Below are 17,215 nucleotides of genomic sequence, written 5' to 3'. Positions count from 1 at the left end.
AGGTAAATTAAAAAAACACAGCATCTAATGACATTTCAGTTCTTAAATAGACTTAATTTGTCTATAATAGGTTCTAAAAATGCTAGAAGTAATGGCTCTACAACTGTATCTAATGCAACAAATTAAGCAACAAAAATTATTTTCTCATGTAAATAAAATCAGCAATATATTTACCTTAACTACGGAAGGGCTAAAATTAATGTGGGATTTGAGGAACTGTTCAAAAGAGGAGAACCCACCTGTTGTACCAAGTAAAATCGTAACAACAACTTTTCCAGCTGTGGTTATAATATTGCCAATAATCTCCTTCACTTTTGAAGCTATTGAGGCAATTCTACGCAGCAGTTTTAATTTTGTGGTTTCTTCAGATTCTTCTTCCCCATGTTCTGCATCATCCAAGTCTTCATATATTAATGCATCATCTGCCTCTAGCCTCTCCCCTTCATTCTGAAAATAAGAGAAAATTACAAATGAGGAATGATGTTCTTTTGCTATACTTCATGCTTTCAAATCTCAGCACTGGTTTGCAGCTTTAGTCCTTTCTATGTACTTTCCAGACAGCTAAAGTCACCAACATGCCAGGAGGACTCCAGTGGTGCAAGGTAATTTTAGACCCTGGACTTAATGGTTTAATGCTACACACATAGAGAGAGATATCAGACAGATATATATTATTATTTCAGCACAAAATAAAGTTGTTTTGTTTCCTTGTTCCCATCCTGTAACTGCCACACGATGTTTCATAAATGCTTCTAGATTTGATACGTTAGAGGAAAAGACAAGCAAAATACAGTTTACCAACCCCGATTAAAAAATGAAAGCTCTGAGCATGTGCAAGATTGTATTTTAAAGTCACTTAAATCATAGCAAACTAAAGACATTGCACTACTGCTGTCATACTCCAAGGACTGAAGCTTCAGCAGGTTTGTATAAGGATTCAGTTCAAATTCAACCGAATCCAGGAGATTATCCTCATTTCACCATTCTATCTCATTCTCCTAGTCTGCTGCTTGGGTTCCTGGCTAGCCTTCCAAATTTCATGTCTGTCAAAAACCCCAAGTTTCTTGCAATTCCACCATCCAAGTATCGTGACATCATCACTACTGGTACTTGATAGTATATTCTGCTACTGAGATGCCCTGATAGTTTAGTTGGTTTGTTTTTTCCTTGAGGTGCCTCTGGAACGCAACAGCCTTCCTCTGTCCATGCTCTGACCCCTGCAACACCCAGGGCTGCAGAAACCTCTCTCATTAGTGCTGCCCCAAATAGCTACTCAGGGGTTGCCCAGCAGGGAAACACGCAATTAATCATTTTCCATATCACTCCTCAAACTTGTACAAAGACATGTAAATGGGAAATGTATACCCACAAAAACACAAAATATAAATGTGAAATTGATTCAATGTGTATGTATGCATATGTGTGTGTAACAGGCATCTATTTCCCACTTCTGTTTGGGGCACTTTCCAAACCCATCTTACATGTCTGTCTCCTACCCAAATCCTTCCTCTCTTTGCCTCTCCTTTCACCTATTAGATGTCCCACACTTTCTCTTACAGCAGGAAGAGCCTCTTAATTCCGAGCCTAATATACTGAGCTGTTATTTAGTCCATGCCATATGGATACTACTACCTTAGGCCACATTATCTAGAGCGCATATAAATAAAAAAGAGGGATAAAATGGCAAGTGCATCTGGCTGAGAACAATGCCCCAAAGAAGGATCTTTCTGGGTGACTCCAAATTCTATTGCGCAGCTAAGTCCCAAGCCTCCCATGAAGAAGATCAGAAACATTGTTTGATATTAACAAAACCCTTCCCTTGTTTTATAGAGTTATTAAGTGATATTATTACATGGATTCATTTCGCCTATATGTAGAAGTGTTGCTCTTTGAATTAAAATGGCCAAAATATGTCTTTCTACACAGTACTGGGGTACAAGATGGCAAAAAGAACATTAAATGTATTATTTGGTTCTTCAATCACTGGGGTAAGCTTGGAAACTCAACATTAAAAAAAATAAAAAACCTGTCAAATGCAGATAAAGTACAGACAGGAAACATCACTACTTCTATAGCAGCTGTGACTGCTACTACTGTGCTCAGAGCCAGAATGTCCATTAGTTATGTTTGAGGCTGCTTTATTAACATCCAGCTTTTAATGTTTCCTCTGATACAGTATAAACATTGATGTGCTGAGATAGCCTCTCAGATCTCATTGACACATGCACCAGCAAGCTGCCCTGGTGAGAATTAAAATCCATTCATGCAATCCATTCTTGTGTTGTACTGAGTGCTTTGAGTAGGACATCCATAAACATACCATACAATAAAACTTGGATTGCCTGGAAGAAACAGAAATATGTTGTTATCATCATTAACATTTTAATGAGTCAACAATGTTATTGTTGGAATCAGTTGAACCACTACAGTCTGCAATGAATCAATCAAACAAAAAAGTCTAGCATAGTATACTAATTGTTTTAACTCCATGAGCTTTCACAGCTGGACTGGTAAGCTTACACAACAGGCTCTCTCAGGGATACAGGTGCTTCCTTAAGATATCTGCTTTATTCATGTTAGACAAATTGCCTTCTTTGAAGATATTGCATTTCCTTCCAGATACAAGTTGAGCATTGAATCTTTGCAAATTATTCTCGACCCTTGATAATGGGTTTTAGGTTTCTGTTTTTCTGTTTATAAATTTTTAAAAAATAGCCACAAGACCAAAGAATAATTCAGGCACAGTTTGTACTTACTGTCCACCTATTAACAGTTTACACAGTGTTGACAGCTGAACTGGCAATTTTAAAATGCATTTAAGAATTATATGTAAAAATGCCTTTCAAAACAAATGGCTTTAAACAAATCACCAGACTGATACACTGTTTTAATAGAAAGCAGCATTTTCTATTAAATTGTTATATAATAACAATGTTTTACAAAGCGGCAGAATTCAACAGAAAATTGTATGCATGGCGTAGAATTCTGCAGGACGGTGATGACTGACATGCAAGTGTTTCAACAGAATGCCCGGTGCCTTGAACAGCAGACAGTTTAACAGCTCTGGGCATCAAGACGAATGGTTCACATTTCCAGAAAAGTCAGTAAATGAAAATGCTTTAAAAAGCAGTGTGCTATTGTCTTTGGTTAACCATCCATTTAAATAAAAAGAGATTAAGATTGCTCTTTTTCCATCCACAGGTTTTTTTTAATTCTAAACTGTCAGACTCAGACGAGCACTGCCCTTCGGGTGCAGGAGAATAATCAGCTCCCTCTTGAAAGAGGAAGAATATTTAAAGAATCTTTGGCTCTCTCCAAATAACTCCCAAAGAAGCTTGACACAAGTATGGCAGTGTTTCCCCCCACATCACTTTTTGACTGTACTGAAATAATAAGGAATGGAAGTGAATATGATATTTCTAAACCAGCATAAAGGCCCTTTTATACTAGCTCCATGTGCAGCTTTGTTTGCTGATTCCCGCCTCTCCTCCCAAATTTAGCAGCAATGTTGTAAATCACAAATGAAGGAGCAGTCTCCCAAACAGCATGCTGCATTAGGAGCCTCTAATGCATGTTCATTTCAGAACCCAAATCAATTAAGGGCAACCATAGGATGCTGGGCATACATCAATGCCAAACCTAAATGCAATATTTATCAGTTCCACATCCTTACTCAGTGGAACAGCTTCTGAAGGGCAAAGTGAAAACAAAAAACAAAACAAAAACTACACTCTTTTGAAACTCATTAATATGTTGGGGGGTGGGAATAGAATTTCAATATTAAACCATTTCAGTATTTTACTTCTTTCCTTGCAGCAAAGCTTGATTGGTGCCTATCTACAATTTTTAAATCTTTGTTTTTTGAAATATTATTGACCTAAATTATTGTGCGTGGTGAAGAGTATTCTATGAACTTCCTCACCGTCTTCTCTGCACAAGAGTATGTATAGCTGAGTTGAAACTTCTTGGAATATACTTGGGGGGGGGGATTTCTGAGATTTTTCAGTTAGTCAGCTTCCTGGGAGAAGGTAGCCACTTTGTAGAATCTTAACACATTTTTGTGTGTGTGAGGCCTTTGTTAATCCCTTCCCAATCAGCCACCACGCTGCAATTACACTACAGCCCAGGCATTGTGAAGGATGCAAAATGGCAGCTGGTCTGTCAGCACGGCTGCTGCTGTTGCCACTTGCAGCAACAGGAGAAAAAACCTTAGGGGGGAAAAGAAACTGCTGATGGTGAATTCCTTTCCCAACAAACCATTAGGAGAAATTCGTTTCCTCTGATGAAATTCAGGACATGGCTCCTCCATAAATAAGGGGGAGAAACTAGAGTCCATCAGTGCACAGCCCTAGACACACATATACTGGTAAAATGTAACGGATCATTCCCTGTGCATATTTTGGAATGTTACCTGCAATAAAATAGGAGTAATTTCAAAAAGCCTCATAACCTTATATGGTAATATGGAATCAACTTTCACACTTACTTGTGAACACAAACACATTTACTGGAGAACATGATGATTTGATCCAGAATACTTGGGTTAAACAGAAAGCAGTATGTGTTGTGTTGCTGCTGCTGCTGCTGCTGCTGCTATTATTATTCATGGAATCATCAACTGTTGCAATTTTTATAGGAAAACTGGTCACAATACACTTCTATCATATGCTGATAAAACAACAACAACCTTGAGATGGCTAATTCAGCATCTACAAACACTACCCAATCAATGGATTTGGAATACTGTATGTGACAATTATACCAAGATGTGAAACTGAGATGACATCTGGACCTGTTCACAGACCGCTTGCTTTCTAAGAAGCAGTCTAGACATGATGACAACACAACTGTGTCTTTCAGAATTGGGTAACTGCCCACTCTACTGCATTCAAGTTGTAATGGTATGTATGGAATTCAGTGGAGCTATATTGATGGTTTCAATACCAAAGAGGAGTATGTAGCCCTCTCCCAAACGAAATAAACAGTATACAGAACAAGAGAAAACCAGGAACCTATGAGGCCACTATGCTAATCACAATGAGAAGAGCAAGGTTTCAGGAAGGCAGCCCAAATTAGGTGCAGAATAAAAAAATCTAGCAGCATAAGGAAAGAAAACACCTATATACATGACTTGCTATAGTCCAGGGTCACTTTACAGTTCATAGTAATACCAGCTGAGATGGAAATAGTTTGGACTGCTTGATAGATTTGCTGCTGCTAGAGGACTGTTGAGGAAGAGTTGAAGATGTTTCTCTCAGCACCGAATGAAACTCTCAACAGAAAAAGAAGTAATTTTGGGATGAAGCATGCAAGAAAAGGAAAGATTCACTGCCTTCTCCCACCTATCTATGCTGTGCTTTAACTTTATAGGAAATATGCAACTCATATCCTGACAATGTGTTGTGCTGCCAAAATATCTACTTTGCCCTGAGCAGAACTTTTAAGGAATAAGCTTAAAAAGTAAGACTAAACAATAATGAACAAAATTGCAATACAAAACAAAGCACATATTACTGGTTAAGATCAACAGAAAGTTAAAGATATGAAATCTTATCCGATTAATTTTCTTCATTTCAAGGTTTTTACTAATTTGGGCTATTTATCCACATGGCTGTAAAAGAAACTAAATTTGTTCCAAAACCCCTTCAACAGTTAATACGACATCTGCACCAAATCAGTATCTTAATTCTTGCTTGCAGCTGTGAAGTTAAATGTTCTCTCTCTTGCTTTTTTCACCTTTTACACCTTTTGAATCGCATTGTACTTCACAGAGCCTGCAGTCTGGGCATTTCTCCAGCTGAATTCACCTGCTTTAAATTGTCTAAGCCCTAATAAAAAGGGCCTGCAGACAAGCTTGCTCTAAATGTGCAACCATTTAAGAGTGGTAATGAACTGGATAGCAGCCTAGGATCATGTAGAATTTTAAAACTTTATAATTCAATACTAATTAAAAACACACCCTTGGCTCGTTGCAGGACTGCATTTCTCCTGTCCACTAATTTCCCCGCTCCCTCTAGTCCAGCTCATATGTGTTCTGGATAAATGTATGCTTTCCTTGTGGTTACAATGAAGCACTAGGGATGAAAATCTACATATTCCCACTGAACATTCACCAGAGAGCTTGCGACTAGCACCATTATGTCTTGTCAGCTAAGTTATGAGATCTACTAAGGGGTTATTGATAGCTGTCTATAAGTGAAGAGCCTTTTCACCCAAAGCCTTGCCAAACCCCAAATCTCTTTCTTGGAGAATCCAATGATGGACAAGAGCCCTTGGACAAGAGAGACGCAGTGCCTTCCTTTGGCACCACCCCTCACCCCTCTAACAACACACCTCTTTGTTTCCTTCCCGCCACTCCAGTCTCACTCTTTCCTCTTATCCATACTCTCTTCCCTCCTTAAAGCTAAAACAAATATTATAATGTGGGAATTGTAGTGATATTCTATGTATACTGGACAGTTGCTTTAAAACAAAGTGTAAATGTGCCTAATTACTTCACTGATTATACTGTGCTTTTGTTGATAGTTTTATACCTTTCAAGCTGTGCTAAATCAGTCACGGGGGCTGCAATTCCAAACATACCCAAAAGTAAAAATGCTGGGATTTTTAAAATTAATTTTTTAATATAGCATACATAGGTTTTCATAAAATTGAATGAAAGGGCTTTGCTAAAGTAGGCTTAGTGGATACAAAGCACTAGGCCTACTTTAGCACTATGCTTCCTCTTCCTTCTTGACCTCCCTATTGCCTTTCCCCAGCTCTCCTTTCTGCTACCTGTGACAATCTTGTGGGCCCTTTCCTCCCTGTCCCCCTTCACCTATTATGATTCTCCTTCCTATGATACTCTCATCCCACAGAGATATAAAGAGTTAAGCATACTACATTCCACCTTAAATTCAGCTTGTGGGGCAGGTGGCTGTTGTGGAGAAAAACACAGACCTCTAGCAGGGCTAATTGGGCCATGGCTGGAAGGTTTTCTGTGCCTGCATTATAACTACATATGTTTTAAGAGTCTAGCTGAGTTTCTGCCATGAGATAACAGGTTGTTGGACCAGGCATAAGGCAGCTAACCTGCATGCCACATGACCAGCTCATGCCATTTCCTCAACTGCATAAGAGCTTCTCATAGCGAGCACAGCTGCAGCACACACAGAAGGGATGAGGCTAGCGACTGCCACCTTAAGCTCCATTTTATGGGCTATTTGTTTGCACAGGAGCCAGGAAGCATGCTTATGTAATCCCGTTTAAAAATACTTACAGTGAGGAGTTTTATGGAAGAATGTGAAGATCTTTTTATTTACACAACTGCTTTCCCCACATTCACTGAAATGCCACACTATAGTAGAACAGAGTTCCATAAATTGAAATACTGCCTAAATTACCTATTAAAAATGGATATGTGGAACTGAATTAAACTCCACTGTGACACAAAAAAGTATTTTAAAGATAAACTTTATTCTAAGTCAAAATGCAATGATTCCATTAAACAATATCCTACCATTTTAATATATGCTTAAGGCATTTATATATGAACAATCTCATGTAAAACCACATGAATCCTGGTACAACCAGCTGCACTGCAGATTGCTTTGAGCTACTTTAGAAATAAAAGATTCTACTTAACACCACAATCTCTCCAATTTTAGGCAGTATTTTCCAATTAATTATACTTAACGCACATTGCCACACCACAACTTATGCTTCCTATAACGTAATTTTTGACCTTTTCAAACTTTAAACGCTCCCAATGATTAGGTTGCAAGCTGGTCTCATCATCCATCTCTCAAAAACCTTAGGGATATATGTTATGTCCTCAACTAAGAGTGTCGTTGACTACATAGCATATTCTCCTGCTCTTCGTATGTTCCTTCTCCACCCTTGCACCAGGTGGAGAAGTATGAATGCCAGGCAATGTGGACCACGGGAATATGAGAATCTGCCTGATACAGAGTCAGATCACTGGACTATCTAGCTGAGTAAGTCTAAATTGACCAAAGCAACTCTTTAGGTTAGATATTTCACATCATGGCAACCTGATCCTTTAGTGATGCTAGGAAGTCCTCTACAAATACACTATATACTTTGTCCCCTGGGTTTCTTGGGAAAACTTTTGTTTAATTCTAATTTAATTGCACTCCAAGAAAAAGAGGTATTTTAAAATATAGGATAGAGAATATACAAACATACCATGTCTTCATTTTCAAACTGTGTGTTATACTGTCCTGCATCCTCTTGCGCTGCTTTTTGAACAATGTTTCTGCAGACAAGCCATATGGTAAGGCTGGCAATGAACATACCAATATCAGGAACAAAAATTCGGATCCCATTGCCAGCATCTGCCCCTTTGACACTGTATAGAATTAAAAGAGGGGGGAAATGCATGTTAGTTCTTATTCCATTACTCAAACCTAGCTTAACACTTCAATATAAGGAAAATCTTGATACGTTATTGCATTATTCTTCATGATTTTGTACCTGAACCAGCAGGGCTTTGTTTTCCCCGTGGAATATGTAGTGGAGAAGGCTGTGGTGCACATACTACCTTGCTTACTCTCACAGGTGCGCCCCACCACTTCTGAGTTCACAGTAATGTAATCAAAGTGTAACACAAGTGACATTGGCTTGCAGCAATGTCTAACTTCAGAGATAATTTCCAGCCTCTGAGGTCCTACAAATGCTGTCACAATACCTATGGACACCTGGTTCATTAGTGCAGATGTCACATTTCATTTTTCCAAACTATAATTGAAACCACAGTTTGAAGAGAGTCTGAAAACCATGATTTGGCCATTAGTCCTAACCATGATTTCCCAATTTAGAAGTCACATAAAAAAGAAACCAGAAATGGTACCAAGAATCCCAAGAATCTAAAATGAGCCACCATTGTTTGCACTAATCTTCACTTAGAGATGAAATAAAATGTGTTCCAAACAAACTTGCAAACCATTGTCCACTCTCCTCACCCCTCCCTCCACGAGTCCTGGATAATATTCCCAAACCACTTTGCCATGCTTTTATTTGATCAGGCACAGAACCAGTATATGTAGGGCAAATATAAAGTTCCAAATACCTGAGACAGCCAACCATAGCTGACCCTGGTATTTCTTCAATTTATTTATTTTTAACGTGCCACACTGAAGGAAATAAGAGGAGTCACCATCATCTTAATTCCCCCAGAATGCCTCTGGCTGGGCACTGACATGGCATTGTAGGGTGATTCTATGTCAGGGTCAAGCAGTATTGTTGGGAAATTTATATGGTGGCAACTCTGGTCACCTGGTTTACCCTCCCATTGCTGGGTAAAGCTGAGAAAAGAGTCAGGTGGTTGGAGCCAACATTACTTTCAGTGCCGCCACTGATGCCTGATGCTACCTGCCCTCACTACCTCATAAGGGGGCAGCAGAGTTCTTAAGAATCACCAGGAACCTTTCTTTCAAAAAGTTTTTTTGCTGCTGTGAAATGGCAGCAACGGCAGAAGCAGAACTTTCATTATACAGGCTTCCAACTGCCCACCTTGTTTTCCTCTCCACAGAGACTGGCACATTGTGAAGAAACCAGCATGGCAGTCAGAAACCAGTGGAATAAGAGGTGTGCTGCTGAGTAAGTAAGTAAGATTGGCCCATGGGATGGAGGTTCCCCACCACTATGCTTTTAAGAGATGCAGCAAAAAACAAACAAAAACCCCACACCTTCTAAATAGACGGAAAACCACCTAAAGGGAGATTAGAGCTCTGCCTGCACAACAGAAACATGTTGAGGAGGGATTGGAGGGGTGGGGTGGGACAACAGGCTGGGGAGAAAGGATGAACATGGGGATTTATGTAGGAGAGGGCCGTATTGTCAAGCACTGTGTGAATACCCTCTCCAACTTCCCTCTAAGTTGTTATTTGCTTTGCATTGGGAAATAGATACCGCTGTTTGTCAGCTCAGATGTCACACCAAGCTATGGTTTACAGAAGCCACACGGGTGATGAAGAGCAAGTTAGCTACACTTTGGTCCCCACTGATTTAAATGGGAACAAGTGTGACTAGCTTAGTCTGGATACAACCTTAAGTGTGAAAACCAGTTTCATACCAAGGCTCCATGTTTTTATTTGCCAACCAATTAAAAAACATAGTTGGTCAATTCAGTACATGCTTCCTAAAGTGGGTGTCGGGGGAGATAAATATGGGAAGGTACAATGTAAAGTTATGCGGTACATAAGATTTCACTTTCTTTACCTATAAAATTGCTCTTCAAAGAGAACATATGCATTTCAGATATGGCCTCGGAATGTTGTTTTAATCTTCAGAAGCATTTTATTTGACCAGGCCACTGAACCTTCTGTGTATAACTTCTGTCGCAATGAATAGTTAAATACTGACTAGGTGAAAATCTCATCCCAAACTACCTGGAGGGCTTGGGAAATGTATTGCAAGATACTGTGGTATTCTTTGCAATTCAGTACTTGAATTAAATGAGAATGTTATCTTTATGATTTTGGGTGATGTCTCACACGTTCTTTAATAAGTAACAGAGCATAAATTTTGCTCTTGCAGCAGCTGACATACTGTATGTGATTTGATTTACTGTCAATGACTACAGTTAGACAGACTAGAACCTTTAAAGTAAGGGTCAGTTCACACAATCTGTAAAAGGAAATTCTTTTTTAAAGTTTAAATTATTGTAGAAATCAGATTTATGCATGTGCATCTAAGTGCTTGTGTATGTGTGTGCGCGCGCACACACACACTACATCTGTTCTATGGCCTTTTACGATTAGCTCTTAGTTTCAAATCATTCATTACAAAGTGGATTTCAGAGCAAGGGTGGGGAATCTTTTCTGGATAGCAGGTTAGACTCTTATTTCCCCTCCCCTAGGAGCCTAATTTGTCAAGGGGGTGTATGAAAACTTCACAAAAGGGAGAAGTCCAGCATGCAGGCAGTGCGTTTGAAGGGCAGCTTCTCCATCCCATCCAATCCCTCTACTCCCCAATTGGAATGGGAGAAGGAAAAAAAAGTTGTATTTTGAAAACATTGCCTGCATGCAAGTAGCCAATATTTGAAACCGGCACCTTCTTGAAATGGCTTTCAAGCATCCCCCAATGCTCCTTTTTGATGCTCAAACAGAAGAGGTGGGATGTATGAAAGTTCCTTGAACCCTGTGCTTCTGTCCATTGGCTGATGTCATATGGGATATCAGCTGATTGACAAGTGGGCCTCATGGGACACCTGGAGGGGGAGATTGGCCCACAGGTTGTTTTAGACTGATTTAGGCAAAAATCCATACATCACACAGACACACACCTGTCCCTTTGAGCTACAAATCAGAATCAGTTCATTTTCTACTGGTATATAATTTATCTTTGGAAATTTCTAAATTCTTTGCCTCAGAGTTCTCTTAAAGTTTCCTACGCCTTTTATACTTGTACTTTATCTCCCTCCCCCAACCATCAGTTTCTTTCATCTCTCTTCCATTTACATTCTCTTCTTCATCCTGTACTTTTCCTCAGTGCTTTTTTCTAGAGAAAATGGTGGCGAACTCACCACCTCAGTTGCCAACCCAGACACCAATGCCATCTTGAAACTAAAATCACATGACAAAATGCCAGGCTCGCCAATCGCTGTTCATCTCCCCCCGCCAACTGATCAGGCTGCTTCCGCTGCCATCCTGCACACCTCACTGCTTGGGGAGTGAGGAGGCTTCTTGGACAATGCAGGGCAAAACAAGGATATCCATTCCCCTCATTTTTATTCCTAGTTTATATATAATACATAAATAAATAGTAACCTTCTATCTTATGTTCTCATTTCCTTCCAACATCTCCTTCCCCAAATAAGAGAGACCCACTTTCCTTCTCTTCCCCATTCATAAAGTTTTCTGTCTCTCAGCCACCTTCACTCGGCATGCAAGGCGCTGCTGTTGCTGGTAACTGGTCCGACTAAAGTGCTGTGGCCTGGCTAGAGTAGAGAGGAGCAGGGAAGTAAGGAAGCACTGGGCAGGCTGTGGCACTGAAAATGGTCCAAGGTCCACTAGCAGATCCCAGTACAGTGGTACCTCGGATTACATACGCTTCAGCTTACATATGCTTCAGGTTACAGACTATGCTAACCCAGAAATAGTACCTTGGGTTAAGAACTTTGTTTCAGGATGAGAACAGAAATCTTGCTCTGGTGGCGTGGTGGCAGCAGGAGGCCCCATTAGCTAAAGTGGTGCTTCAGGTTAAGAACAGTTTCAGGTTAAGAACAGATCTCCAGAACGAATTAAGTACTTAACCCGAGGTACCACTGTACACTGTTTAAGAAACACTGCTCTAGGCAATGTGGACATTTTAACAATTGTATTAAGAACTGGATACTATAGCTATTCATCATATAGTATAAAGCTGTTTGTTCACTTGGGTTCAATTAACATCATTAACATATTCCTAAGATTGTTGAGCTAGACATATTCATATCTACAAGAGAGGAGAGAGAGAGAAAAAAAGGCTCCTTTGTCTTCAGCTATAATTACTCTTCTGATTCATTTGCAATTCCAGTGCGTGCACACAGGGTAGAATTGTACATGTAGCTGGAGATGCGTCTGGACTTCATGTTACAGTCACTCACGCTGCTGAATTGGCAGGCTGCATTCCCCTCCAGCTATATGAATGGCTTCAGCAGAATCTTCAAAGATGCCTCAAGCTGCACTCAGGGTTCATGCACGTATCTTTCCAGAGTTACAGCCATTTGCAATCTTATGCTCAAGTTACATTCCCTGTGCCAATGAAGCACAGTGCTTCATCAGCAGAAAAAAAATATATGTTGCCAGTGCGATGACACTCTGGCATCAGTGGATGAGACTGCAGAGTGATGTGCGGGGGAAGCAGAAGGTAGGACAACAGGAATCTTGGGTGCTATTCTGGTTGTGCTAACACTAACACAAAAGGATTTGGCCCATCCTCTCCCCATGCATACCCCACACCTTGCTTTGCTGTGTTACATTTTGAACACAATTCATTGGGTGAAATAAGAAATAAGAACGTAAGGATCTGCCACCTCCTACATTGTGCTCTGCATTTGTCTGCAAGACAGTTCCAAAACATGGGCACAAGAACAAGCAAATGCTAACCCCCTCTCCCTTGCAAAAAAAGCCATACCACCACCACACAGAATATAGTTCTGGGGCGGTGACAAAAACTTTTTAATGCATCATAACAATATATTTTAATTCCCAATATTTTGATGCAGAAAACGTTTTGTCTTCTGAAGTAAAACACAGGGAGAAATCAGAGAAGTATAAAATGCATAACATAAAAAAAAACTTGGTGCAGACTTTAGCAAGCATAAAACTTCCAAGTTTCTTGAAAAATATGCAAAGCCTTAATAATTACTCATATATTTTCAAACCAAATGCACATCTCACTCTCTCTAGACAGCTATATTGTGAAACGGGGGGGGGGGGCTGTTTGGCAAAAGTGTTCACCCACATATCAACCAAACATTTGCCAAATGTTTGCTTTCCAAACATCATTATGCTATTTAACAACTTGAATGCACGTGCCAAGGTTGGCAGCCTCATTACTGACATAAAGCATGCAACATTTATAGGACTGTGCTGCATACAAAAAGCAGACTTGTGCCAAATGTGAATTCGGACACTCCCCTCCGTGCTATTTCTTATGCCTCATCTGTTTTCCCATACAAGCCAAATTAGGTGTTCATTGCACTGCCCAGATTATTTTTTTTAATGGTAGACCTCATGCTGAGCATTGATTTCCTGACCATCACAATCCTGGATAGTTCAATGCCAGTCCTATATTCTGTGCAACACCTGCAGCTATGCATTTGTTTCTATACCTATTTATTCTTCATGTACCAGCAGTACACCTGGAGGGGTAAAAATGCAAATAAAACCTGCTCAAAAAGTGGGGGGATCCACGACATACAAAGGAGAGGGTAGACAGAGAAACTGAAACTGGCAGAGTCCAATGAACACATTTATCATTACAGTAAAAGTTCCTGGGTAACTTTGGGGGCAAATGAGCTATGGAAAAGGAGGAGGAATAGTTTTAACACTAAATTTGGAAACTTTATTGAGGAGGACTGCTGTAACCTGAAAAGCAGTTCCAAGATGAAGGAACAGCAAGGAGATAAAAATGACAAGCACTAACACTTGGTATGAACAAGCCACCATTGCCACCATCACCCTAAGAAGAGCCCAAGCCTCCAGCTGGAAAGGGCAAAGGGTACGGTCATGTCAGAGGAAAGAACATTCAAATCTTGGAGAGCACTAACAAATAGAGTGAGAAGAGCATTCCTACTGAGATTTATAGTCTACTGTATGCCAGTTTTTACAAATTTATGGCAGCAGCAAGCCAACATGGGAAACTATTTATGACAGAAGCGGTTAAAGAGTTGGACTTGGTTGACAAGGAGATATTTGTTCAGATTCTACTAATGTGGAATCTAACTCTTTTATATGCTGATAAGCATGCTTGGTCTTTGAGATATTGGCAGCACTTTTTAATTTGTGAATTCAAGGACCTAGGCTGGACCATGTGGTAGTTGCTGGTGGTTTCTGGGAAGTCCTGAGGCAAAGTCCACCACAAAAGTATCTCTTCACCCAAAGTGTACATTGCATGGAGTTGTATTCAACAAACCTTTACTCAGAGCAGACCCAGTGAAATTAATGGACCTTAGTTATTTGTCGCAATTCTTCTCTGAATAGGACTGTCACTGAATACCACTTGTTGTTGGCATCTGTCTGTCTTGGGAGACCAATTGAGGAGTGAGCCTTTGGGGACTGAGGTCAAACTGCTGGAAGGTTGCAGCACCGGCTGTGGCTGTAGAGATGGATATGGGAAAGACATGTTTTGTTGCAGCTGGGGCAGATAAAGGTGTCCAGTTTTGCTGCTGCAGATGCACCATGACATTTCTTCTCTCTCTACACTCCTGCCAGCGGTCAGTCCTCCTCTGATCATTCTATGGTTATACAACCTGACTGTCTCCAGGCACTGCAGTCATCTGTAGGAGACTGCCGCATGGTGGGGTTGATGTGCTAGGTTGAATAGTTCATGGTCATAGAAATTCCCTTCCTGCAACCAGTGCATTCAATCCACATATTAGGTCAACCTAACACCACTCAAACTATGGATGAATATTACTATTTTTCCCAACAGTCTATTGCATATCAGCATGTGATGTATGATAAAATCCTCCTTAGCATTTGGATACAAAGGACACTCATCTTGGGGTTTCATGGTACTCTATGTAAGGCTCTGAAGCAGCGCCACAAGCAGAAAGCAATAACTAAAAAAATACATGCAGAGGAAATAATTCAAGAACATGAGCCTAGTCATAGTCTGCAGATCACTACATGTAATCATGCCAATATATACACAGCACATCAAGGAATTAAAGCAGGAAAAAGTCAGACTAGAAAACATTTATACAGTTTTAAAGTTGTTTACAGATCTTGTTTTATATTGAAGCCAAGATATGTCTAGTCTATGGAGATTCAGCAAAATCAAAACCATCACCATTAAGATAATTGAAACTAAAGATATGAGGTCAGTGACTACACAACAAGTAATTCTATGCTGAGTTTTGAACAAGTCCACCATATATGAATGAAACTGACATAGTTCTCTCAAATTTCCTGGCTTCAGACTATATTTTTATAGTAATTTTCTTTTGGAAGAAAACATGGAGAGATGTTTGAACCATCAACAAAAATTGCATTTCCACTGATTATCCGAAATTTTTATACCTAGCATTTCCCTCCATTTTCAATTGGTTTACTTTACTTTACTTTACTTTACTTTACTTTCCTCTCCTGTATTTAATAACTAATTCTTGGCTAATTAACCTACACACAACAAAATCAATATTTCATCAGCATTTCCATGCTTTGAATTTTTAGACTAGAAACTATTTAACCAGCAATAGTGAGATCACAAATAGCTTCTTTCTCCCATTTTACCAAGCAATTCAGCCACTGGTATTAATTTACATTCATTTATTATGCCAGAAAAGCTTCTGGATCACTCTACTCTTATAACCAATAAACATAAATTTATGGTTATGCAAAAAGGTTGCATAAAAGCCTGCATAATAGACATTTTATAATATATTTTGATATCTGTCCCATGTTTGCTGAAAATACTGTATTTCACCACATAATGGTCATATTTTTGTGCCCATTTTTCCTTTCCAAAAAAGGGGGGGGTGCAACTATTATGCGGGTAAATACGAAAGTGCAACCATTATGCGAGGGGGGAAAGTGGGGACAACAGCAGGTGGATCAGAGGAGCTGGGAGAGCACAAGCCAGAGATAAGTAACTGTTCTTATTGGGACCATAGGGAGATAAAATGGAAAGAGACTAGCATACCTTTCTGTAAAAATGAAGCCTCCCTTGTAAATATGTTCTCTTGTCCAACCTACTTACATGCAGTGGCACCACTCATCTATCAGAATCTCTATGGTGAATGAAACGGATCTACTGTGGTACCTCTGGTTGAGAATGGGATCCGTTCCGGAGGCCCGTTCGCAACATGAGCAGAACGCAACCTGCGTCTGCTTGTGCACAGGTTGCCGCTTCTGCGCATGTGTGTGACGTCATTTTGCGCATCTGCACATGCGGCAAAACCCGGAAGTAACCCTTTCTGGTATTTCCAGGTCGCAGCAGGACACAACCTGAAAACGCTTAACCTGAACCAAACGTAACAAGAGGTATGACTATATACTTTGCATTACAAGAGCAGAACAGCCATTCAAATCTGGAAAGGAAGTTCTGGTAAGGAATGCCGTGGGAACAGCAAATGAGCAGCGATGGCAGCACCTGCACCCAGGCCTGCCAATGCCTGCTGCATCCCCCCTTAGCCCATGTGGCCCAACCATCCCTGGCATCAGTTCCCACTGAAACAGCGATAAAAAAATCAGCAGCTGGAGGATGGGGAGAAACGTTCCACCCCACTGCATTCAGCCTAGGAGCTCATGGCCAAGATGGCGAGGTATGAGGGGAGCAGGGGTGGCAGTGGCTGGAGGAGGAAAGGAATGGGCCTGAGGCCTAGTGGAGCCTCAGAAGTTACCCTACGACTATCACATGAGGAATGCTCTGGGACCACTTTTGCGGTCTGAAAAAGGGTGTGTGTGCAAGTATTGCACGCTGGTGACAGGATGCAGCGAAATACGGGTATGCATTTTAGTGCATTGTTTTGTTTTGTTTTGTTTTGTTTTAGCTGAGAACTCTA

General features: G+C 40.3%; 1 protein-coding gene across 5 annotated transcripts in view; it reads right to left on the bottom strand.

Moving 5' to 3' along the window:
• The window catches only part of PIEZO2 (piezo type mechanosensitive ion channel component 2), a 209,924-nt gene that overhangs the window by 87,041 nt on the left and 105,668 nt on the right, over positions 1 to 17,215 (bottom strand). For all 5 annotated transcript variants that reach the window (XM_081205510.1, XM_081205513.1, XM_081205514.1 and 2 more), the window contains exons 5-6: positions 8,188 to 8,350; positions 240 to 447 (exon numbers count right to left, since the gene is read on the bottom strand). In XM_081205510.1, the coding sequence (XP_081061636.1) occupies positions 240 to 447; positions 8,188 to 8,350 (371 nt within the window). The remainder of the gene's footprint in view (positions 1 to 239; positions 448 to 8,187; positions 8,351 to 17,215) is intronic.

The sequence above is a fragment of the Podarcis bocagei genome, assembly GCF_964188305.1.
Source record: "Podarcis bocagei genome assembly, chromosome: 8".
In the NCBI taxonomy this organism is placed as follows: domain Eukaryota; kingdom Metazoa; phylum Chordata; class Lepidosauria; order Squamata; family Lacertidae; genus Podarcis; species Podarcis bocagei.
The sequence above is the reverse complement of the archived record's forward strand: the minus strand, read 5'-3'. Positions and strand labels throughout refer to the sequence as shown.